A 25,048-nucleotide genomic window follows, 5' to 3' on the forward strand; every position below is an offset into this window, starting at 1 on the left:
GGGATGCTGGTCTTCAGCTTGGATTCTGACACTTGCTCCATCTTGAGCACAGGAGATGTGTATCAAGGGGAATGGCATGCTGGGAAAATGGAACTAGAACCTTGAGCCTCTGAGAACTACAAACTGCACTTGGTTAGTGCTGTATCACAGCCCCAACAAGACCCCAGGCAGGGTGCTGCCTCAGGGAAGGGCTGCCCTGGTGCACCTAGAGAGCAGCTGTTGGGTATTCCTGACCGCGGATTACTCGGTGCTTTTAAGTGGACTTTTCATTTGATGGGTTTATTTATTATTTTTTCCTGCTAAGGAGTGTAATATATATTAAATACTGAATTTGGGAAATAGAGAATGGTAAAAGAAACAATTGGCTTTTTTTTTTTTAAAACCACCACCATGATCCCTGTGGAAGAAGTTCTTAAAAGTGTGTGTCCTAATTCCTGGAAAGCACTGATGTGGACCTTTTTTCCCGAAAATACTATGGAATGCTTTTTGTAAATAGCTGTAAGGTAACATAGTTTGGGCTTCGAATCAAAAACTTTATATAGGGGGCTGGGGATATGGCTCAAGTAGTAGCGCGCTCGCCTGGCATGCGTGAGGCACTGGGTTCTATCCTCAGCACCACATAAAAATAAAATAAAGATATTGTGTCCACTTAAAGCTAAAAAATCAATATTTTTAAAAAATACCCTTATATAGAACAATGCATGAGGCCCTTCTTTGGGTGTCAGTGGCCATCAGAGATCCAGATGAATTACTGTACATGAGTGGTGCAGAAATGAGGGAGGTGTTCTGCAAGGGTGTCTCCAAGTGTCCCAGCTTTGCAGGAGTGAGAGTGGTCCAGAGTGGGGCTCCCATCAGTGAACGTGAGCTGTAACGGAATGTCCCCCTTCCTCCCCAGTGTGTTCTACGTCTTCTACGAACAGTACCTGACCATCATTGATGACACCATCTTTAACCTTGGTGTGTCCCTGGGGTCCATATTTCTGGTGACCGTGATTGTTCTGGGCTGTGAACTATGGTCTGCAGTCATCATGTGCGTCACCATCGCCATGATCCTGGTCAACATGTTTGGCGTAATGTGGCTGTGGGGCATCAGTCTGAACGCAGTGTCCTTAGTCAACCTGGTGATGGTGAGTCCTTGTCCACTCTCATTTTGTCCCTAGCTCCCGTCACTCACATGGTTTCCTGAATTTCATAAAAACCCTAAAATGGAGTAAAATACCAAGTCTGCCTCTTACTCTTGGTGCTTAAGGAGAGGTGGGAGGAATCAGGACAGGGCATGGAGAGGCAGAAGCTGGGAGCAGAAGCACATTAAAGGTAATCTGTTCCCTCCCATTGTTTCCTCTAATCCCTTTGCAGCTATAGTAAATAGTGTGGTTCATGACGTCTGTACCAATGGCAGTGTGACCCCACCGTCTGGCATGGGTATTCTGCTTTTATTATCCGGAAGGCACTGCAAAAGCATGTAGCCTAATGACAGCAAGATATTTACTTTACAGAAAATTGTCCTTCCCCTCCCAACGGGGCCTCCCATCAGTTGCCAGGTGCTTTTTAATAAAATCTTGAAGAAGTGAGCATTCAGGAAGGTATTAATGGAAGATAGAAACTGTATCAGTATTTTCAGATAGTAACCCTTTCAGAGTGGCAGTGGGGCCCAAGTACAGGAAGACAGTGTGCTGGCTCAGTGGGGTGTGGTGGGGCCAACCCTAAGTCAAAAGGGCTGCTTGAGGGGGCGCTGGGGTTGTGGCTCAGTGGTAGAGCACTCGCCTAGCACATGCAAGGTCCTTAGCACCACATTAAAATGAAGGTATTGTGTCCAACAACAACTATAAAATAAATATTTTTTTAAAAGGGGGGTCCTCCAGCACCCAGGTTCCCTGGTAAACCCCCATTTTCGGAAAGAGGAGGTGGCTCAGGATTTTCAACTAGAAAAGAACCGTTCTCATGTAAGTACTTTATTCTAGAGCTGTGGCATTTCCGTGGAGTTCTGCAGCCACATAACAAGAGCATTCACAGTGAGTGCAAAAGGAAGCCGCGTGGACCGTGCAGAAGAGGCGCTTGCTCTCATGGGCAGTTCTGTGAGTATACTCTGCGGGTGCACGCAGCAGGAGCAGCAGGATGGGGTGCATGCTCGATGACTTTCTGAGAAGAAACTTTAAAATTCAGTGGGTAAAGCTGTTTTCCGGGCTGGAGTTGTGGCTCAGTGGTAGAGAGCTTGACCAGCATGTGTGAGGCACTGGGTTTGATTCTCAGCACTACATATAAATATAAATAAAATAAAGGTCCATCAACAACTAATAAAAATTTAAAAAAAAAAAAAAAACTATTTAGATCTTTTACTGGACCTTAAAGGTACTAAGTAGCTCCTGTAAGTGATCAGGCAGTTCATGAAATAGCTGTGTATTGTACAGACCTGAAATTCTTTACAGTCATGTTTGTAAGTCTCCTTTTTAGGTAGCAGGATAGCTCAAGCATATTAAGATTTGAGAGCGCAGGAAGCCAGCATGGTGTGTTGACCAGGAAGAGCTGCCTGGTCCCAGAACCCAGACTGCAGCCTGTAGTGGGTGTCTGGAGGGTCTTAGTCCAACTCTAGTTCATCAGTTAATAATATTTTCTATAGTGGCAAGACAATTAAAGAATAAAAATTGCCAGATGCATGCCAACAATTTTGAAGGCTGAGGCAAGGGGATGGCAAGTGTGAGCAAATTAGTGAGGCCCTATGCAACTGCCTCAAAATAAAAAATAAAAGGGATAGAGTGTGGCTCAGTGGTTAAGTTCCTCTGGGTTTAATCCCCTGTACAAAAATTTTTTAAAGAGTAAAGACTAAAATTTAGGTAGACAATAATGCTACTTCCCAGTACCTCTAAAAACTGTCTCGTATTACTTTGGCTATTGAACTCTAAGACATCTTTGTATTAGGAAGTGTTCAGTTATAAGTTGATAAAAGGAGTTTGTAACACTGTCTCTTCTTTTAGGTATTCAGCGGAATCACACTTACAAAATTTGGAGGAATTGTGGTGTTGGCCTTTGCCAAATCCCAGATTTTCCAGATATTTTACTTCAGGATGTATTTAGCTATGGTCTTACTGGGAGCCACTCATGGACTAATATTTCTCCCTGTCTTACTTAGTTATATAGGTAAGCACTGTTTTATAGTATTTGAACTTGTACTATGGTTGGTCATCTGATATTACTAAGTAGAAATTCTTTTTAAAGGAAAAAAGTCCTGTCCAGGGATTTCAGGAATATCCAAACTATTTCATTAGTAAATTGTGAACATTTTTTTTTTTTATTTGTCTGCTTAACAAAAGCTAAAGTCTGATCTTTGAATGAATTTGCATGATAGCAGGCCAGGATGCCTTCCCACTACTGAGGAATGAGCCCCAGCAGTTAAAACAGTTGTTCATTCCCCTGTGATGAAGGTTTTTAACAAAAGGCCTTGACCTCCACTACTCCTTTATGATCTGTTTACTTCTGTGGCTACTATATCTTGTACAAATGTCCCCTGGTTGAAAGGACAACATTATTATTTGCCTTATACCTTTGTAACTGAGGGACTTCTCTCTATCCCTAGGGGACAGACTATCACAATCCAGTATAAACTGTCTCCTTTTCTCCTGAAGAAATAACAAATATTATTTCTCTCTTTCATAGGCCCATCAGTAAATAAAGCCAAGAGTCGCACCACCCAAGAACGGTACAAAGGCACAGAGCGAGAACGACTCCTAAATTTCTAGCCTTCTTCAAGGGTTTGTGACTTTGAACTGTGTCAAGGGGTCGGTCCGTTTACCACTGGACAGTAACTGCATCTAACTGCATCTTCAAGACTGAGCTGAACACCCGATGTTCCAGGCCTGGGGCTGTTGAACAGAGCTTCGGATGTCCTGCTTTTAAACTCAGGAATGCGCATGTGACTTGTGAAGCAGTATTATGAAATCTGAAGGGACTTTTGGGACACTAAAGCCTCCCCCACCCCCCCCCGACCCTAGTCCTTCAGGAAAGAAACCTCATGTTTGACAAGAAGAATGACACGAAGGGTAACTGTGCATGTGATCTGCTCATGGACACTGTTTGAAGGCTAATCTACACACTGGCTCCTTTTTTGGGGAGTAAGCCATCATACACATTCTATACCATATTTTTAGTAACATTTGAGGATATTGTAGATATACTTTATTATGAAATTTTGTAGTTTAAAGAGCTTTATTAATGCAATAAATTAACTTTGTACACATTTTTATATATATATATATATAAAAAAAAAAAGCCTAGAATGTTGTAGGCCTCATTAGAGCTTGGTCTCCAAAAACCTGTTTGAAAAAAGCAACATGTTCTTCACAGTGTTCTCCTATGAAGGAAAATAGAGATTTAATCACCATTAGGTGTGGCAGGAAAGGAAAACAAGAGAATGTAGCTCACAGATTGTATACTGGGTTTTAACTTATTTTTCTTTAATAAAATACCTGTTTTCCTAACTTTTGGGGTTGCCCTTTCTACTACAGAACTAGTACCTTCATAATTCCTAGCAAGTCACCATGTGCTCAGATGAGCAGAAAAACTAAATGGAAGTGATTTGCACCCGTTGTTGGGGTCAGTACCATCTTGCACTGGATGCTAAGAGAAAAGGTTGGCAGACCTAAATTGGAGTCCGTCCTAAGAAGAAATGTCTTAGATTTTATCACTATTTGGAGATGAGTTATTAGCCAGTGTTTCAAGGCTTACTAAAAGAATGCTTCCATTTTAGGCAAGAATCGTTTAAAACCCTTAGGCCACCGTTTGCTCTCTTATTCCTGAATGTCTCAACCCAAAACACCTCTGCTGTGAGTTCCAAAGTGTAATTAATTCACATTAATTACACCCATGTGATGAATCCACAGTTTAGACCACAGGCTAGGTTAGGTGTTGTTAGGAACTTTCATTTCCAGAAAAGCTAACATAGGAATCCTCCTTACACAAAAGCTGCCCACCCACATCGGGTTCCTGCTACTACATGAGTCTGTGGTTACCCCAGGTTTTCCTCTAGCAAGTATACTCACCTGGTGTGAAATTAGGGTTCCCTCGCAAACGCTGGTTTCGCTGTTCAAAAAACCGAAATATAGTATAGAAAAGCATGTTGTCTTCCGTCTGCTTTGCAGCATCTAAAAATTTCCGTGCAGATATGTTGTCATGGCCACCAATGCCCCGGATAAACCTCAAGGCAGCTAATACCTGGTGTTTAGACAGAAGAACTTCTACTATCTCGTCATTGGCTGTTGAAAGTCTCTGGAAGGGAGAGAGAAGTGCAGATCAAAGCAAGTGACAAAAACACTTGTGCTGTCTGAAGCTGTGACAGACCTGCATTACCTTCAGCATATCCAGAGACAGCTGATGAGCAGGAGGGTAAAAACTCTCGAGGGACAGCAGCAGACAAGCCTGCAAGACAGTTTCAGACGAGCTTCAGTTGGAAGGTTAACATTTTAAGCTTTTAATCACAACAAGAATAAAAATCTGGTGATACACACCAAAGGTTTGGAGTCGCTGAGCACATGGTACTGCAGGAACTGGTGCAGCATGTAAAAGCGGTTGTGCTGGACAAGCGTCTTGATGACAAGTTCATGTAAGTAATGCTGGGAACAAAACAGGAAGACATTTCCAGTGGCTCAACTATGACAGACAGGGCGCTGCCTGAGGACTGCAGGCAGCTACTGACTTGGGCAAATGTTTCAGTTATGACAAGAAATGGTTTCAACCCAACTTGACATTACACTTTCATTCCAACTGAACAATGGGGGATGTTCAAGTCACTCAAAGTTCTGTGTCAGGTATGCAGACCCTTCTAGTGAGTAAAATTGTCATCTAAGACTGAAAGTGCTTTTATTTAACTCCTCTTAGGATGACAAATGCCAATAAAGTTACCTGTACTGTAATCTGAAACTGGTTAAGAGAGCGAATATATTCCATCAGCACAGCTATCACAAATTTATGTGGCATCTCCTACAGAGAGAAGAGTGGTTTTTTAAGCAGCAGAATTAACAAAAGAAACTACATATAACTCCTTTATCCTACCCTGTACTTGTGCCCAGAGTAAAATGGCCCAGTTTGGTTTTGCACTGATCTCAGAACCACATGAAGGGCAATTCCATGAGTTCTGATATTAGAAACCAAAGTACCAGCAAAGGCCATCATCCAAGAAGGCTCCAGCTACCCTAGTCAGAGTGTGATTTCTACTACTTCCCCACAACAACCCATTTGGAGAATTCTTGGTCCCAAAAAGGCTGAAAAGCTGTAGCACCTTATTTTCGGCGAATGCTGACAGCACGTGGGTGTACATGTCAGACTGGTCCACCACAGCCTGGGTCCGGGTGGGCCTTTTGAGAGGCGGGTTGCTCCGGCTCTGCCCTGCTTCTACTGCCTAAAGTGATAAATCACAGGTGTTGATCTTATTAGCTGTCTTCTAGAGAAATGGTACCAATTACAGTTAATCCCAAAAGACTGAATTCCATGATGGAAACCTAAGACAAGACAGAGGACAATTTCACTATTTAGAAAAACTTCCTGTGCCAACTTGGGATGGTGGCAGGTCAGAGTTGATCATTTCGGAAATACTCAGGGTGGATCCATGGTAGGTGGAACTACATAAGCCTAAGTCACACTTTTCTCTTCAGATACATCATACTTTTTTAATCTCTGAAAACTTTCAACCTCCTTAATATTCTTAATCCTGAACTATGGCATTTGTTAACTAATAAAAACAAAATGGCTAGCTTGTTTTATGAAGCTCTGACTGACAATAAAGGTTGCAATGAGAATATTGGGATCTTTTTTTTAAACTTTTTGTTTTGTTGTGATGCTAGGGATGGAACCCAGGACCTCATGCATGTTAGGCAAGTCCTCTGCCACTGAGCTACACCCCTAGCCCAGTATATCAGATTTTTTAAAATATTTTTTTAGTTGTAGTTGACACAATATCTTTATTTTATTTTTAATGTGGTGCTGAGGATCGAACCCAGCGCCTCGCACATGCTAGGCAAGCACTCTGCCGCTGAGCCACAACCCCAGCACAGTATATCAGGATTTTTAACGGGAAGCCCCAGCTCCCCAAATATGACTAAGATGGGAGAGACCATGCTGTGAGAAGACCTTGACTATTTTGCCTTATGTTTCAACGAAGTATAGACTCATGCATGTTCTGCAGTAGCTGTGGGTACAGCCTGAGACCCCACATTTCTGTAGCTCCAGGTGCTCGCCATCTCCAGTGAGTGGGCTGCACCCACAAATGCTGAGTCTGTGAAACCTGGTGGCCATGTAGGGAAGCCCAGAACTGCCATCTGGGGGCAGACCTTCTGACTGCCACAGCCCAAGACACCAACAGCAGAGGGGTCTGGGAAAGCTCAGCCATCCCTCGTGGCTGACAGGATGGGGCAGAGAGGTGATCCAGGCAGCCCGCCTCCTTCAGCAGCCTGCTTCAGACCTGCTGCCCTTGAAGAGCTAAAGGGGAGTTCTGTGCGTGTTGTTTAAAACCACTTCCAGCATTAGGACTAATCAGGTACTTGATGTGAAATAATTACTCCTGCTTGTCCTAAACTTTTCTTTCTTGCTTCAGAAAACATGATGCACCAATAGTACAGTACCTGGTCATAAGCCATGTTGATTATTTCTAGCCCCTCACTACAAACTGAAAAGCATCAGTCTGCTCAGGATACTGATGGAATTCTAGGATAAATCTTATTTTTGTACTTATTACATCCTAAAGCAAAAGGAAGAGGTGTGATAAATAATGGAAACTGCATTTCTAATTGCTAAGTCCAAGCTCTAGCAATGTATAAACAAACACAAAGCTGAGACTGATTTTCGTCTCCACAAAACAGAGGTAGAACAAGGACCTGTTTATGTGTAAGATCAAAACATTGGTTAAAAAGCAAGGCAAAGGGCTGAGGCTGTAGCTCAGTAACAAAGCGCTTGCCTAGCATGTGTGAGGCACTGGGTTCAATCCTCAGCACCACATAAAAATTAACAAATAAAATAAAGGCATTCTGTCCATCTACAACTACTAAAAAAAATTTTTAAAAAAAAGCAAGGCAAAAATGAGATGGCACACTGCATGTGCTATTGCCATCCTGCCCTCTGCACACATCAAACCTCAGTGACTTTATGCTATCACAATCTTGCATTTTAATGGCTGAGGAATTAGGGGGTTGGATTCGAGGTCTCACTCAAAAGCTCCTGTGTCTGCAGGAATACTCAATAAAATGATTAGATTGTGAAACAGCCATCTATAGACTGAGACCTCTGAAACCATGAGCCCCAAATAAACTTTCCCTTCTCTAAAATCGTTCCTGTCAGGTGTTTTGGTCACAGCAATGAAAATGCTGACTAAAACAGGGCTTGGTTATAAAGTATCTAACTTACCATCACGTAACTCTGCTCAGCGTCCAGGTACTTTTTATACTCATGGTTGAGTTTATCAAACACAGTGGCTATCACAGGCAGTGTGGCTCTGTCTGACTCACTCAACACTGGAAAGAATACAATACAAAATCAAACCAACTATGTAATCTTTGGAATTTCAGCGTTTTGCTGATGACTCTTAATCTCAAAAGGTTGCTGATAACATTCTTTTAATGGGCGTTCAAAGAAATGTTACATATATTTTTTAAATATTTATTTTTAGTTGTAGATGGACACAATATCTTTATTTTTATGAGGTGCTGAGGATTGAACCCAGGGCCTCACTCGTGCTAGGCAAGCATTCTACCACTGAGGCACAACCTCAGCCCAAAGAAATGTTATATTTTATAGAACCAGCAACTGAAAAATCTCCTAAAAAATAGCTAAGGCAAGATACTAGAAGATGATTTGGGGTTTGGGGTATTTTTTTTTTAAAGCTTTGAAATAGGGTTTCACTATGTTTTCCAGGCTGGTCTCAAATTCATGGGCTCTTCTGCCTTAGCCTCTCAAATACTGGAACCACAGGTGTGCACCACCACACCTGGCTCAGGACATTCTTCAAGCATCAACATCTGCAGTTTATGACTCGGATTCTGGAAGACATTTGTTTTGACACTAGAGGTACAGGGCCCACTCCATTGTGTATGCTCATTTTCAAGTCTGCTTTCATCTGGAACTATCAATTTTCTAGTCTTTTCTACTGAATTCTCTACAAACCATGTTTATTTCTCAGCATTTCCAAGCCATCTTTCAATTAAAACATAAGCCATCATAAGCCATCTTTCAATTAAAAAACAAGTCTACAGGTTGTAGACCTTGTGTTACCTCCCCATAACGGGGAGGGTGGTGGCAGCACAAGCCTACTATGGGAACAAGACAGACTAACAGAGGAGGATTCTTTAGCTTACTCTGTGAACAGACAGACAGGATGACCATCTTGCACTCCTTCCTCTGGAGAAGAAAGTCCATTAATCTTCCTTTATCTGGCAAGAGATTTACTATGGGCTGGAGTTTCACCTGAAGATTCCAGAGGTAACCTGGATTTTAAGAGGCAGCAAATTTAATGATATAGTACAAATCAGAACAAAAGTCCAACAAGTGGTAATCCTAAACACTCATGGAAAAAACACAAATATTGTTAATGGTCCTTTCTTTCTAACCAAAGTCAGGACACTAAGGAACACATCTGACAACAGAAGGACAGGTTATCAAACTTTCTGCGTGCCTAGCTGATCCCCTGAGAGCAAGTTCTACATTTGGAAGCATGTCAGTGGGGTATGTCCCTAAATATGGAGGACAGCAGGTCCTTAACTCCAAATAGGACCACAGTACCTAGCCCCTTTAAATATTTCACATAGAAAAAGATGTTAACATATAGCATCAACATCAGCCCAAACTTGGGTCACTCTGCAAGCTCTCAGTGGGATTTCATAACTCACTTATCAACCCTGATGTGTACTGAATGCCCCCCCTCCCCCCGCACTGTGGGCAGACAGGCCAGTGCAGTCTTTCTCAATTGAAGTTCCACAGGAGAACAAAGCACTCATCAAAAATGACCAGAATGTGGGCTGGGATTGTGGATCAGAGGAAGAGCGTTCATCTCGCATTTGTGAGGCACTGGGTTCGATCCTCAGCACCACATAAAAATAAAAGATATTGTGTCCACCTATAACTAAAAAAAATAAATATTAAAAAAAAATGACCAGAGTGAGCTGGGGTTGTAGCTCAGTTCTCATGCATGAGGCCCTGGGTTTGATCCTCAGCACCACATAAAAATAAAGATATAAAAATAAAATAAAGATATTGTGTCCATCTACAACTAAAAAAAGTTTTTTTAATTTTTTTTTTTAAATGACCAGAATGGCCACTTTCTCAACTGTCTCTAGGCAGAACAAAGCTAGTGCGATTATAGATGCCCAGGAGAAGCAAGTTCATGATACACAGGATGCACACAGCATCGAGGCTTTCTCCTTGAGAATCTCAGAAGACAGGAAATACACAAGTGACTCAAGACTAATATAGAAAGTTCTCTAAGGGAAAAAGACACAATATGATTACCCAGGAAGAGACAAGAAACCAGCTGAGGGAAGCTTCACCAGCAAGGTGAGGAAGGGGAATGGGCTTCTAGGCACACATGGAATGCTGGTGGGGGACAAGAATGGAGACCCCATGCCATGGTGTCTGGCTTTTCAAAAGGGACCTATAGCAGGGGCCTGCTGCTTTAGTTGTCGCTTTAATTATTAAAAATAACATGGCTTGGGACAAAATGAATGCAGAGCAGAGAGCCAAAAATAAGCTAAAAACAACCCCATTCCCAAGGTTGAAGGAAAAGGTCATCTCTCAAAGATTCATGTCAAAAATGTCACAGGCTACAACTCTGAGGTTAAGTCAACGAGCACTATTTTCTTACATGATGATTGTCCTTGACTCTCCCCTGAAACATACCTTGGCTTGCACTGATAATGATGTCAGGTTGAAAGACAATCCAGGATGAAGAATCTACACATTATAGGAAATTCTAAATCAGGAAGAAATGTAAACAAAGGGGAAGCCCAGGTTCAGTTAGCACTGGCCCACCTCCATGTGCTAATCTCACTCTACGTAAGCCCCAAATGCTTAGGAAAGATGGCAGGGCTTTAACCACAGGCGCCTTGGGGCGGGTGGCAGGGATACTCCAGGACCAGCTGTAAAGAAGAGGCAACCACTGCCCCCTCTGGGCAGTGCCAAGGCCTTTGTAAAGGATACAGAGTTTACAGGGAACAGGAGACTGGCTGGTCACAGCAGCAGGACCTACAAATTGAGAAAACAGAGTGATGAAGCAGTCAGAAAATGCTGCAAACACTGTACTTAAGATGCAAAAGGTGACACTTTTTAAGGCCCTCAGTAAATGCTCACTTGACTGTAGGAAAAGCACTGTCCTGTCTCACTGGTAACACATAGGGAAGAAGAGGGAAGGAGTCGAGAACAATCCATGAAAATGTCTCCTCGGCAGACATGATGGCACATGCCTATAATCCCAGCAGCCTAGGAGGGTGAGACAGGAGGATCACAAGTTCAAGACCAGCCTCAGCAACTTAGCAAGGTCCTAAGCAACTTAGTGAGACCCTGTCTCAAAAAAGGGGGGCGGGAGTGGACACTGATGTGGCTCAGTGGTAAAGTGCCCCTGGGTTAAATCTCCAACACCAAATAGAAAGGGAGGAAGGGAGGGGGGAGAAAGGAAAAGAAAGAACAAAGGAAAGAGAAAGAAAAGGTCTCCTCAAGGAGGAAAAACCATGACAAGGCTTCATTCACAGTGGTTTAATGACCAAAGATGTCACCATGCATACATACACATTAAAGAACCGAGAAACTAACCAAGGTGATTCAAGATCGAGTACCCAAATTCACTGTTTCAAATAAAAATGGTTTGTGATTTAATAATCTAAATAATCATCTTGAATATCCATTGCACAGACTAGGTCCAGGCACAGAGAGCTGTCTGGGAAACAGATCTACCCAGATAACCCAAGCCTCACATGCTAGAGACCTGGGACAAACAGTTACCCTGTTCAGGTATCATGTAGGCAGTTGTACAAACTAAATAGTTTGTAAACAGTTCTGTTTCCATTACCCAGGTACAATCAATCAGTGGGTGGGAAGGTGATAATTTTCAGTAGACCACACACCCTATTTTGGGGAAGAGCCCAGATGGACAGGCTTCAGCACTGGCTGGACCTACACCTGAACTGAGCCAAAGGCCCTCAACACCATACAGCACACTGATTCACGTACTCCTGGGGAGAACTCCCTTGAGTTTTTTAAGTTCCGCAAATGATCCTAATGTGTAGTTAAATTGAGACCACTGGTTTAACAGGTCAAAATCAGAAGCAATAAAGGGTAGCTGACTCTTCCCCAAACTGCTGGTTACAAAACAGCCCATTCAGCTCCTGAATGCACCCCACCCCATGGTAGCACAGGGTGACATAAAGAGTGTCAAGTCTACAAGGGGCTCACAGTCCAGCAGGAGACAAAATGAAGGGCCAGTAACCTCAAAACAAGCTTCACCAACCCACAATCCCTAGAACTCCAGACTCTACCGGGCTCTTGGATTCCTCCTAATGCTGGAGCTATTATTTTGACCATGCCTGCCACTTGTTTTATCAAAATGAGCCAAGGAACACCCAACGGACTAGACCTTTACAACTGGCTCAGAGCTGAAGATTTTAAATATTTCAAGCGATTTTTCCCCGAATTCACCAGTACTTACTTTCATGTTAATTGGGCAACAGATATAAGCTAATCATCTGAGACAATCTATTCTTTTAGTGCAAACATAATTACCCAGGGAAAACTGAGATGCAGAAAAGAGGTGAAAAACCCAAATATCTGAGAGAACCAGCTTCTTCTTCTAGACCATGCAGGAAAGCAATTAAGCTTTTGGCTGATCAGCAGTATGGGCAGGCAGCCCACAGATGCTTTCACTAAACTACCACCCACCATGAGCCTGACTCTCACTCTTCCTTGGGAAAAGCAGGAGGAACTCGTGAGTGCAAGGCAGTCCAACCATGGGATGCCACCTCACAGGTGTTCCTCTTAAGAACAAAACACGGCCACCAGAGTCCCAAACATGAGCTGTCAACTATGGTTTACATTGAGACTTTGACTAGCTAACTGTGAACTCCAATCTCCCTTTAAAAGAAAGCAGAATACTGTCTTAAGTTCTTGAAATAAATTTGCTTTGGGAGCAGGCAAAAGCTGGTTCTTTCCCCTTTTTCTGAAATCCTGACTCCCATCTGACTTCTTCTCCCTGAAGCCAGAATAGACAGGCAGAAAGGCAAGGGTCAGATCCCCAGAATGGAGGAACTGAAGTGTTAATTTCTTCAGAGCCCTTCCTCCACCCTATCAAGATAACCAGCCCCAGCTCTAATCTGTTGCTTTTAAAGCAACCAGTTCGAGGAATTGCCCCTCCCTACAGGGAGTTATAAAGTTGTTAATTAATGTGTCCTGGGCTGCTCCATCCGGCCCTTTCCTCCCCTCCACCCCAAATCCATCTGCTTCTCACCTTTTGGCCAGCCCACCAAGCACCTCCTAGGCCTAGTCACATACACAGGAAGGAGAAAGATAAGAGAAAGAGAGCAGGAGAACAAAGGAAGCCTAAGACATAAAAAGGCAGAACACCTTGCTTCTTGGGATACCAGGATATCAGCTATGGCCCTCTTCTCCCTCCCAGGAGAAATCTGTTACCCCTTTTTAAATAAACCCTGCTTTATATGCTTGCCTCAGCGTGCTTCTCTAATGTTCAAACTTCAGCATTTGAAAGGAGCAGAACTCGTCACAGGTAACCGGCAGTATCACCCAATCTTTCTGGGCAGGAGGACAACTGATTTGCAATAAACCAAGAACCACAGCTCTAAGTTCTTATTGTTAGCACTGATCACAAGAGAATGCGGGTATTATAACTAGTGACACAGAATGTGAAAAGACAGGGAAGAGTAACCCCAGGTTAAAATAAGAGCCATCAGCAGCCCAGTTTAACTGCAGGGTTACAGAGCTTAGGCAAAGAGAAAATCTTAAGTGGCTATCAACATTAAAAACCTTTCAGCTCCAATGCATAATCACAATTCTCCATTTTAAAACTCAGGGAAGAGAAATCATTCTATCTCCTTCAAAGGAAAATATTCTTTTCACAACACAATTTTAACTTATGCAATTATAATAAGTTGTATTCTTTTTAAAGTAGAACAGACCGGCTGGAGGTGTGGCAAGTATGAGCCCTGGGTTTCATCCCCAACAGTGGAGGAAGAAAATATAACAAACGTCCCTCCCCAAAATCACACTGACTGAGGAATTCCTATGTATTCCTCATAACTTTTTTTTTTTTTGAGATGGAGTCTCAGTAAGTTGGCCAGACTGGCCTCAAAGCCACAATCCTCCTGCCTCAGTTTCCTGATTAGCTGGGATTGTAGGTGTATGTTACCACCTCACCCCTCATCCCATCTTGAACATGACTCCCAGAGATCACAGCAAGAACCAGAGTACACAGGGAAATAGCAGCACAGGCCTCTCACAGAATCCACTTCACCTGCCATGGGAATCTGATAGGGCTGGATCGATCGAGCTGGAAGCACTGGGTGATGGAAGGTAACCGTGCCATCAAACTCTCCCCGCAACTTGATGTCAAATATCACTGAAGTCTAGGGTGGGGACAAAGAAAGCATTACATCTAATCATTCCAGCTGAGTTTCAAAGTCTGTGTTTGCATTCTATCCCTTCAGGCTAGATCTTATTTGAGGAGGAATCTGCCATTAACACCACAACTTTCTTTTCCACTTTTACCTCTTCTCACAAATACTTCTTGCATTATGGCAAGCTTCCTTTAAGAGCTCAAAGTGATTTGTTTTTCTTTTTTCATTTTGTGGTACTGGTGATGGAACCCAGGGCCTCATGCACTCTATCATTGAGCTACATCCCTAACCCTTTTTTTGTTTTCTTTTGTTTTGAGACCGGGTCTAAGTTGCCCAGGCTGGCCTTGAAATTTTGATTCTTCTGCCCCGGCCTCCAGAGTAGGTGGGATTATAGGTAATGTGCCACCACTCTTGGCTCAAAGTGATTTCAGCAAGTCTTTAACTTGAAACATCTCCAGGAAGGCGAGGGAGGGAAGTGGCTTGTCTACACCAGATGCCCTGGTTAACAGCCTACAAGCAGGCAGGCCTCACTTCAGATCTCTTGGGCCCACAGCCTGAAACCACGACTGCCAGGCTCTTTCATCTGGGCCCACACAGGAGTGCAGAGGTCATGGATGCACACCCCTCTGTGGTTCTGCAGGTGACTCTCAGCTGGCTCAACCAAATAATTGTTCCAAAGGTCAAATCTCATGTGTTATTTTCTGCAATAGTTTTTAATTATCCTTAGTCAACTGTCAGGGGAATCACTTTTTTCTAAACCATTTACAATATCAAACCCCTTTCCACCTAGAAGACCAAAACTTAAAAGAGCATAAAGAGCACTTTCTAGTCCTTATTCAGAAGTTTTGCCAATTTTCACAGTGCTAAGTTTCAATCAATTCTAACCTGTACACACACAGATCAGATTCCCCAGCAAAGAACTCATACCTCTGTATCTTGATGATGAACGACTACCAGGTTGTCTACCACGTTGAGGGCAAACTTTCCCGTCCTGTTTAACTTTAATATGTGCATCTTTTTACAGGCACCCTCTCTGTAGGACAACAGAATAGTCAAAAAACAGAGCAACAGGCTTCACTTCATTATTTCAAATCAAGGAAAGAGGAAAGAGTATGAAATGTACCGTGGTAAATGATACAAGACCACCTCTGCTCCCGTGCTATTGGAGGTCCGAGAATGATGTCGCAGGAAGAGAACATAAAGCTGCCCATATCTAATCAGAAGACAGACATGAGTCACGTTTTTGCCATTTAAAATTTCTTCCTTCTAAATGCTGAATTATGCAGTCATAGTTAAATAAACTGTGAGAACTCACTTAATAAGACTATTTTGCAGCCAACAAAAATGTTTACAAAGAAACTACAGTTAATGACACAAAGCCTATCATAAGCTTCAGTGGAGAAGGGAATGCAAGATTAAATACGGTTTGATCACAACCTTTCAAAAGAGAATCATAAATCTAAGCAGAGTTCAAAAGTATTAGGAAGGGATACTTGCTGTTAATAGCTATCCTTGAGTGGTAATAAGCTATAGCTACTTTCATTTTCTATCTTTACTTTCCAAGTTTTATATAATGAGTACATATTCTTTAGTAATAGGAAAATATAATTACTACTCATTTTAATTATCACCTAATAAATGTTGTTGTGAGCAGCTCCTGAATGCAAATTTCTAATACACTGGTTAATACTACACTGGGCTTGCCACATGGATGAGAAGAAGCTGAAGGGACAGGGAATGGGTGTCCAGACCCACTTCATCCAAGACTGCTCGCACTTTATCTGTTTTCTAAACTGGGATGCCAAAGAATAGTATGTTTAAAAAAAGAAAATAAGAAAAAGCATGCTACTATTTAAAATTTTTTAAGTTTAGAAACCCACAGAAGAATCAAATACTTTAGAAGCAAATTTTTAAATAACTGTTGAATTATGGATATGGGCATGCAGAGAATTCTTTGTATCTGTTTCCATTTTTGTGTTTGAAATTTTCATTACATAGCTTAAAAATGAGATTGTTTTTCTAAATGAAAATATACCTCCCTATATCAATAATTCATTTCCATGTTTATTAGATGAACAGATTTTTATATTTAGGACAATTATATTTTAGCTACAAAAAGTCCTTGGTAGACTGTAACTCACAAACTAAACAAGAAAATCTAAAAGATAATTAAAAAATAAATTGGGCTCGATGTGGTGAAACATGCCTATAATCTTAGCTACCTGGGTGGCTGGGGCAGGAGGATCACAAATTCAAAACCAGACTGAAGAACTTAGTGAGACCCTGTCTCAAAATAAAATTCTAAAATGGCTGGAGATGTATCTCAGTGGTAGAACACCCTGGGTTCAATCCCCAGTACTGAAAAAAAAAAAAAATTTTTTTTTTTGATGTATCTGACTAGAGAGGTGAAAAAGCTTCCCTAAAATCAAAAAGCTAGTAAAATTTTAAAAGAAAATCCAAAGATTTTCTATATTCATAACATCTAAGTAGTACATGTCATAGGGAGTCCTTATGAGTTCAAAGGGTCCTTTCCTTGAGAAAAGGTCATTACTGTCATGCTCAAAACACACTCCTAGGACTGGGGATATAGCTCAATTAGTAGAGTGCTTGCCTTACATGCACAAGGCCCTGGGTTCAATCCCCAGCACCAAAACAAAAACAAAAAATATACCACATTCCTATTACTTATGTAACTAGAAGCAATTACAAGAAGAAATTGTCTCAAAGACCTACATGGTCGCCATTGCAATGTCTCTTTCAGAAAGGCTGAGCTTAGTTGACTTTGGTGCAGCGGGTAATTCAATCTCAAACTTAGGCAGCTTTGACATAGTGCCAGCCTGTTTAGGGAGAGAAAGTTTTAGGAAAAGCTTATTAAACTTCTTCAATGTTTTTTTCTTTTCCTACATTAAATCAATGAAGTGAACCCAATCTTTCCATCCTTTCCAATGGCCCACTCCTGTGTGCTGTACTCACAGCTCCACAGAGTAAATCTTTCTTGGAGTTGATGGGATGGTGTAGGGTGCCCTCTATTGGCCATAGTGGTGAGGCTTGTGTTAGAGGAACTTGCCCCTTTAAAAAGGGACCCATTAGGACACAAGAACAGGGTAGGAGTGGCGAAAAGGAATTTTTTTTTAAGGGGGAGCTTAATCTTACCCTAAAATAAAAAGGCTGAAGAACATTTTCAAGAACTGTGGTAGACAGCAGAATCACAGCGCTCTCAGGACAGTACATGTACCAGTTCACATTGATATTATGGCTCTTCAGGAGTTTCAGACTCCGTTTCTCAGGCAGTACCTGAGGCAAAGTTCAAAACACAGAATCTTCATTTTAAAAACAGAAAAGTATCAGAAGATGATACAGTAAATTAAGTAAGATAAAATTCACAAAAATCCCACTGAACTAAATAGAAAAATGTCATTTGTGTTTATTACAGCTACTATTCTTGGAACCCTATGCTCAATGCTTTTCATACTCATCTATTCTTCACAACCCTGGGGAAGTGGACATCATTAGCTCTTTGTAACAAATGAGAAAATAAGTCTCAAAGAAGCTAGGGAGCAATTTAATAAAGCAATTTTAGCCTATCAGGTTGTTTCAATCCAAAGTCCATGTCAGAGCCTCCAGGAGCCTGGGGCACCAAGCACCAAAGAATAAGGAACAAGGAAGTTCTCACTCATCAAGGAAATGATCAAAACACACTGATACCCCCAGAGCCCTGCATATTAGGCCAGTCACCACGCCCGCAGCAGCTCTGCCTTCTGTCTGATCTTATCTCCACTCCAGTTTGCACTAGACCTCCCTTTTCTAACTGAAGCATTTATGAGACTCTGAATGTAAATGCAGTAATTTACATTCAGATACATAATGATACATAAAGAACAGTATACAGAGCTCACAAAACATGTTTATGGAGAGAAGTGGTAAAATAAACTATAGTATATCTACACAGAACACTATTCAGTCAGAATAAAATACAGAAAGGTTGGGATATGGATCAGTATAAAATACTTGCCTACCATGAGTGAGGCCCTGGGTTTAATCCCTAGCATCACAAAAAAAAAAAAAAAAAAAAAAAAGACACAACATGAAATATGTCCAAGATATACTGCTATGAAAAAAAAAATCCAGCTGAAAGTTTATAGACAATATTCCTTTTGTGTAAAAAAAAAATAAAGTACGTGTGTAGAAAAACATGGAGGACCATGCATGTCCATCATAACAGTTATTTCTAGGGATTATGAGGGATTCTACTTTCTACCCATAATTAAGAGAAAAATTAAAAACACAAGCAAGAGAGACTAATGCTCTAGAACCTCAAAATTTCTCTTTAGTGCTGAATTCAAAAGGCTGCCAAATTGCTATCACCCTCTTCTCCAGTAAACATAAATGATAAACCTAATACCTGGTAAAATTCGATTCCTTGATCTGTTATGAAGACAATTTCAGTAGAACTAGTCCAGCAGAATCCTAGTATGTTGGCATTCTTGGTCTGAAAATAATAAAAGTTTTTATTTACTTATTTATTTAATAAGAAAGGCATGAGTAACTTTCTTCAAAAGCTTAAATTTAAATGCTCTGCTATTTTTATCACTCTTTAATGGAAGTTATCCAGAACGCTTACTTATTAACAAATCAAATTTTCTTTTAAATACAGCTTTCTGTGATATTTGCCCATAATATTTCAAGACCCTAAATCTTCCTTAATTCCTTTAGTCATAAGAACAGAGGAAGCCTGAGTTTTGTGAAAAAATAACTGACCAGAGCTCAGAGACATCAAGTTCATCAAGTAGCACTGATATTCACACATAGAACAGCTATAGAACTGGGAGGGGTTAATGCCGATGCCTCTTCCTGTTGAGGAACCCACCCTGAACTCCATTAATAAAAGAGTTCCAAAGATGCACAAAGCCGTTCGTTCCCCATGCATTAGGGCATTGGTTAGTTTCCCTTGTGCAATGGACACTGAGTTAAGCCTCCTCCAGCCTAGTTTATTATACTCAGCAAATCTAATTAACATGGATTAGAATCTCCACCTGGGGAAAAACAGCAAGCATAAGGAAAGCAGAAAGACCAATAAACTGAGGAAAGAAATAGTGGGAGACAGGAAAAAATTCCTCCCCAAAAACCTCCAAAGGAGGCACATGCCTGCCAGCCCAGTGTGGAAGCCCAGGACCGAAACAGCCACTAATAAGGCTGTGGGTAACAACTGTCACCCATTCACTCCTCTCAATTCCACTTGACACATGAAGAGACACATTTTCAAAACTGGGAAAACTGCCCAGTGTCCTGGAGGAAACTCCTGGCCAAGCTGAGCATTTCCACAGAGTCTGATTCCAAGATGGTGCCTCCACCACCTGCTCACAGCTCTCCACCCACAACCCACAGCCAAGGCCATCAGGTGAGGAAGGAACCACCCATACCTTGCACTCCTGTGTGTATTCCAGCTGAGAGTTATCAGGGATAAAATTACAAAAATCCTGTAAGAAAAAAATAAATAGGGAAAAATTTGGATTGGGCAGCATACTGCCAACCTACTTGACACTCTACACAATAAATAGAAAAAGTTAATTAAATTTAAAAACTTATCAGAAAATAACAGACAAATACCCCAAATTAGCAAGATATACAGAATAATGTGTATAATCTGCTTTCTTAAAAACAGCAGGTTTATCATTCAAATAAAAAAAAGTCTAATTATTTAGTTACGAATTTAGAAACTGATTTTCAAAATTCATTCCTCAAATGGGCAATGTCAGAGAAATGGGTTTTACAAGAGGCTTCCCAGAAATTCCAACAATGAATAGTGATTGAAGAGATAAGGGCAGGATTCTGCCGGTCTTTCCTGACAGCTTTTCCTCTACTTCACAAGGTCAATGGTGAAGTGCCAGGAAGCTGCTCCACTAGAAATATCTGTTCCTATTGGACCCAGCATTCAGCAATGAGAGAAATAAACACAGCAACCCAGATAAGGCCAATATACCAAGAAACCAAAACCATTCCTCACATAGTCCATGCTGCTAGCTACCAAACAGCACAAAAACGCAGGAAGTTTCAAATTACTTTTAAAAAGATCTTAAGTCAAAAATGTCAGATTCAAGGCTGGAGTTGTGGCTCTGTGGTAGAGCGCTTGCCTAGCATGTGTGTGAGGCACTGGGTTCAAACCTCAGCACCACACAAAAATAAATAAGCATATTGTGTTCATCTACAACTAAAAAAAAAAATTTTAATGTGAGATTCATTTATCTACTCAAATCTATTTTTTACCTTCAAATACTCAAACATAATGTTACACAACTATACCTTTCGGGACAGTTTAAAAAAAAAAAAAGTTTCCTTTAAACACTGCAATTTTGCAATTCCTCTCTTCCAAATGGTTTTTTGTTTTTTTGTTTTAGTGATGGGGATCAAATCCAGGGCTTTGAGCATGCTGGAAAGGCACTACCACCAAGCTACACCTCCAGCCCCTAATGTACTTGTAATGTTCTCTTTTTAACGCTATTTTTAAAGATATGTCTTACCACAGTCTTTGAAGTCCTCTGGACAGCCAGTATCTTATTTTCTAAGGAAAACTTAATGCACTTCACTTCTCCTTTGTCATCCATTCTTTAAGAAAGAATATGTTAAAAGTTAAATTAAACAACTAAATTCTGACTACTGTCATGTACTGGGAAAACAAAAGACAAGATAAATATTCAGAAGGTAGCAAATCCTCGTTGAACATTAGAAGTATGCTGTTGAAGCTGTCAGTAGTATCTTTTCAAACAATAAAATTTAACTGGTGACAACTTGCTAGAGAAGCTTACAGTATAATGGACAACAAGTGACTGAAGAATTAGGATCACATGTATTTGTCACCTGAAAAGCAGTTGAGATATAAATAAATACATATGATCATACAGTAAACTTCTCCACAAATACAGCCTTCTATCCCCATCATTCTTATGGCAACACTGTCAGAAAGTCCACTGGGGTCCCACTCAATACACAACCAAAGTAACGCACTAGACAGCTCCACCTCCAGACTCTTACAACTCTTCAAACCACACTAAAAAGAGAACTCAAGGGATGGATTACAAACAGGCACAAGGAAACTCTGGGGGTATGGACATGTCTATTGTCTTGGTTCCATGGGTATACACATGTGAAAACTTATCACACTACATACTGTTATGATGTGAATATGAGGCATCCCCTGAAAGTTCCTGTGTTAATGCAGGAATATTCAAAGGTGCAATGGTCAGATTATGAAAGCTGCAACATAATCAGTTCATGCTAGTTTGAATGAACTGGGTGATAACTAGAGACAGGTGGGTCATGGCTGGAGGAGGTGGGTCACTAGGGGTGTGCCCTGGAAGGGTTCCTCTTCCTGCAGCCCCTTCCTCTTCCTCTCTCTACTGCCTGGTCAGCCATGAACACAGCAGCACTCCTCCACCACGCCCTTCTGCCATGATGCTCTGCCTTCTCTTGGGCTCAGAGCAATGGAGTCAGCCAACCATAGATTGAAACCTCTGAAACCATGAGCCCAAAATAAACTTTCTCTCCTCTATGTTGTTCCTGTCAGGTATTTTGGTCACACCAACACAAAGCTGACACATATACAGTAAATATGAACAGTCTATCATGGGCCGATCATATCTCAATAAAGCTCTTTAAAACAAAACAAAAAAGTAAAAAAGTTCAACTCCATACCTTCCCCCTCAAGCTCCTCAGAGCTTCCAAATCTAGACTATCATGGGTGGCTCACTTTCCTTTTCTTCATTGTGCCGACCAAGTCTCACCAAGGCCTTTCTAAGCATGCCTAGGTTCCCATGCAATGGCAGGTAGCATCTTGGATACTGGTCTTTGCAAAACCTGGCTTAGCCAATCTCCTTTGTCTCTCAGTGGTATCCCTGCCTCTGATATGCTTCCAATAATCCAGACTCAAGGATGTGAACAGCGTGATGTTTCCAAACACTGATGGGATCACACCACACCTGACCTGATAAATTTTCAGTAATTTATATATTCCACTGTGATTCCACAGTGGAATATATAAGGTTCAAAGCTGGCTCTTGCCAGTGGCCACACCACTACCATTTCCCCTTCCCCACAGACACCCTAATCTGCAATTACACAGACCTGGGGCCCCCCAAACACCCAGACTTTACACATGATGTTCTCTATCTAGAAGGCCTCTCCACTTCACCTATAAATCATCCATTCAAATAAAGCTTTATCTAAAGGCTGCCTCCTCTCTGAGAACACCCCTCTACCTCCCCAAATAGTGGTACCCTAGCCCATCCCAAAATCAAAGTCACATCTTCTATGTGTTCCCACATTCTGAGCAGAACTCTTATTGCACTTATCATAGCATATAGTACTGTGCCCTCTCTTGTCTCCCACATTAAATTTATGAGTTCTCCAAAAGGAGCCAGGCTAATTCACTTGTTTGGTGCCTAGCACAAGGGCTGCATCAATGTTTGCTGAACAAATGCGAATAAAAGAAAAAAGAAAAAAAAAAAAAGGTCCACTGTTTTCTACCTCAAAAACAGTTTTCCACTAACACAAACCAACTGTAAATTTTTTTTTAAAGTCATCACCGAATTGAGGGCCTACATTGTATTTTCTTCCTCTGTAATCACAGGAATTAAGGTGACTGAACAGTTTATCACCCAACTGAGACATTTCTGAAAGTTGAAAAGGGCTGCTGTTAATCACACCAGCTCAACTTGTGTAAACTGAGACATCCAATCACATTGAGTATAGTGGAAGCCATGATTTTCTTAAGGTATGTGAGAAACATGAATGTCCTCCATCCACCAAACACTCTAGAAAAACCTGGGCTAAATAGAGTAGGGAAGTCCCCATGCTACCCCCCAACAATCCGGAAATGAGTGCATCCATGCACTGACTTGAGGAAGTAGGTGCACTACTTTTGGAGTATTTGGTTCCCACATCAAGGGCTACAAATACTTCACTCTGACAGATCTAGTATGTGTTACCAAGATTGCTCACAGGTATCTGCTTCCCTCTCCTATCCACCTCCATACACTCCAGACCTCTTAGGGAATGCAAAGATAAAACTAGGTAACAACCTTTTGAATCAGATAAACACCATTTTGTTTACATGTGGAAATTATTCAGAAAATGTCAATACTGTTACCTAAATGAGATGGGATTCCTATCATCTGGGCCTTTAACTACCACCCCAGTAGCACCACCTGATCGAACAGCAAAAACCTGAGAGGGAAAAGAAACGATATTAATAGTCAGAATTTTGAAAGGATCTAGACTCATAATACCAATTTACCAATGATTACTTCTGCTCTACCCCATCCTGGATTAAATTAAACTAACAGAAAGCAAATCAAGATGCTTGGAGGAATTTCAAGAAACACGAATTTCAAGAAACAAGAGACTAGAAACCCTGGTGATCACAGATGACACTGTCAAAAAGTGAGACCAAAAAGACTCCCATTCCTAGTGTTTCCCATGGTGCAAGATCGCAAGACCGGGTTGAGTGCCTGAGGCTCCAAATCTGAAGCCTGTTTGTGCATTGGCTCCGCTGATGCACTTAAATGGTCTTTGCTCCCTTAACAGAATTTTAGGGGCGGGGAACGAAAATCCCTAAATTCTTGACTGCAAGTATACAATGGCAAATAAAACAAAAGGTGGCTGGAAAGGACTGGCGTGCTGATAACACTGGCCAAGGGACCACAGGGCGGGTGGCGCTGGATACGGATCCATTCTTGTGGTCCCCTTGCTAGGACACCTGGCAGCCGGGCGAGGTGGCGCCGGTCCCTCCGCCCACCCACTGGAAAGGACGGGCGCGGGGACCGTGGGGGAGGCCCGGGCCTGGTCCATGACTCCCGGGTTCCGCACGCCGACAGCCCCGAGGCACCGGCACAGCGGGCCGCACCCGGCACCGGGCCGCGCGGGGGAGAAGGGCGCCCGCCGCCCGGACCTGCTTGTTGGCCTCATCGAAGAAAACGCAGTTGACCGGGTTCGCCTTCTCGAACTGCACCGGTCGCTCGCACAGCTCTAAATAGTAGTCCTCCTCGCCCATGGCGGGCGCCGCCGCGGCGGCTGGGGGTCCGGAGACGGCCGCCAGCGTGGAGCTGGGCGAGCGGCACCGTGGCGGGGTGCGTGGGGCCGGGAAAGTCAGGCCAGGGCAGAGACTGCGGCGATCCCGGGCCGGCTCCGAGGCTGCTTCCTGGTGCCACGCCCCCACCACTCCCACCACGTGACCACAGCCTTCAGCACTTAAAACGGCCACTTCCCGAGGTGGGGCCCACCTACAGTAACCCCGCCCCGGCGCGAAGGGCTCCTCCCCTTTCCTGGCGGGAGAGCGGTCCTGTGACCTGGAGGTTTGCCCTTGGATGCCGCTAGCCCGGATCTAAGACTTTCCAGGGGATTTACTATGCGCAGCCAGTGCCAGGGTTCCTGCCTCTGAGAAATTTTAGTAAGAGAGATGATCCGAG

At 42.2% G+C, this 25,048-nt stretch overlaps 2 protein-coding genes across 3 annotated transcripts in view; one reads left to right on the plus strand and one right to left on the minus strand.

Annotated features, from left to right (window-relative positions):
• Nucleotides 1-4,472, plus strand: part of Npc1 (NPC intracellular cholesterol transporter 1) — a 48,751-nt gene extending 44,279 nt beyond the window's left edge. The window contains exons 22-25 of the mRNA XM_071602854.1: nucleotides 896-1,127; nucleotides 1,962-2,075; nucleotides 2,973-3,135; nucleotides 3,652-4,472. Of these exons, the coding sequence (XP_071458955.1) occupies nucleotides 896-1,127; nucleotides 1,962-2,075; nucleotides 2,973-3,135; nucleotides 3,652-3,734 (592 nt within the window). The 3' untranslated portion in view covers nucleotides 3,735-4,472. The remainder of the gene's footprint in view (nucleotides 1-895; nucleotides 1,128-1,961; nucleotides 2,076-2,972; nucleotides 3,136-3,651) is intronic.
• On the minus strand, nucleotides 1,932-24,767 carry Rmc1 (regulator of MON1-CCZ1). Of its 2 annotated transcripts, none has more exons than XM_071602855.1 (20): nucleotides 24,532-24,767; nucleotides 23,731-23,807; nucleotides 21,107-21,191; nucleotides 20,009-20,065; nucleotides 18,991-19,077; nucleotides 17,742-17,882; nucleotides 17,322-17,425; nucleotides 15,712-15,801; nucleotides 15,516-15,621; nucleotides 14,486-14,597; nucleotides 11,170-11,214; nucleotides 10,870-10,923; nucleotides 9,333-9,461; nucleotides 8,386-8,492; nucleotides 6,269-6,388; nucleotides 5,893-5,970; nucleotides 5,499-5,603; nucleotides 5,341-5,409; nucleotides 5,034-5,259; nucleotides 1,932-2,252 (listed from the first exon to the last, which is right to left on the minus strand). In XM_071602855.1, exons 1-20 carry the CDS (start codon nucleotides 24,631-24,633, stop codon nucleotides 2,062-2,064), a joined length of 2,085 nt encoding a protein of 694 aa, XP_071458956.1. In that variant the 5' UTR covers nucleotides 24,634-24,767; the 3' UTR covers nucleotides 1,932-2,061. The 2 variants fall into 2 exon arrangements, with proteins under 2 accessions (XP_071458956.1, XP_027791349.1); XM_027935548.2 differs by lacking the exon at nucleotides 1,932-2,252 and adding an exon at nucleotides 4,217-4,345 and having other exon boundaries at nucleotides 24,532-24,765.
• Between the last annotated feature and the right edge of the window lie 281 nt (nucleotides 24,768-25,048).

The sequence above is a fragment of the Marmota flaviventris genome, chromosome 16 (assembly GCF_047511675.1).
Source record: "Marmota flaviventris isolate mMarFla1 chromosome 16, mMarFla1.hap1, whole genome shotgun sequence".
Taxonomy (NCBI): Eukaryota; Metazoa; Chordata; class Mammalia; order Rodentia; family Sciuridae; genus Marmota; species Marmota flaviventris.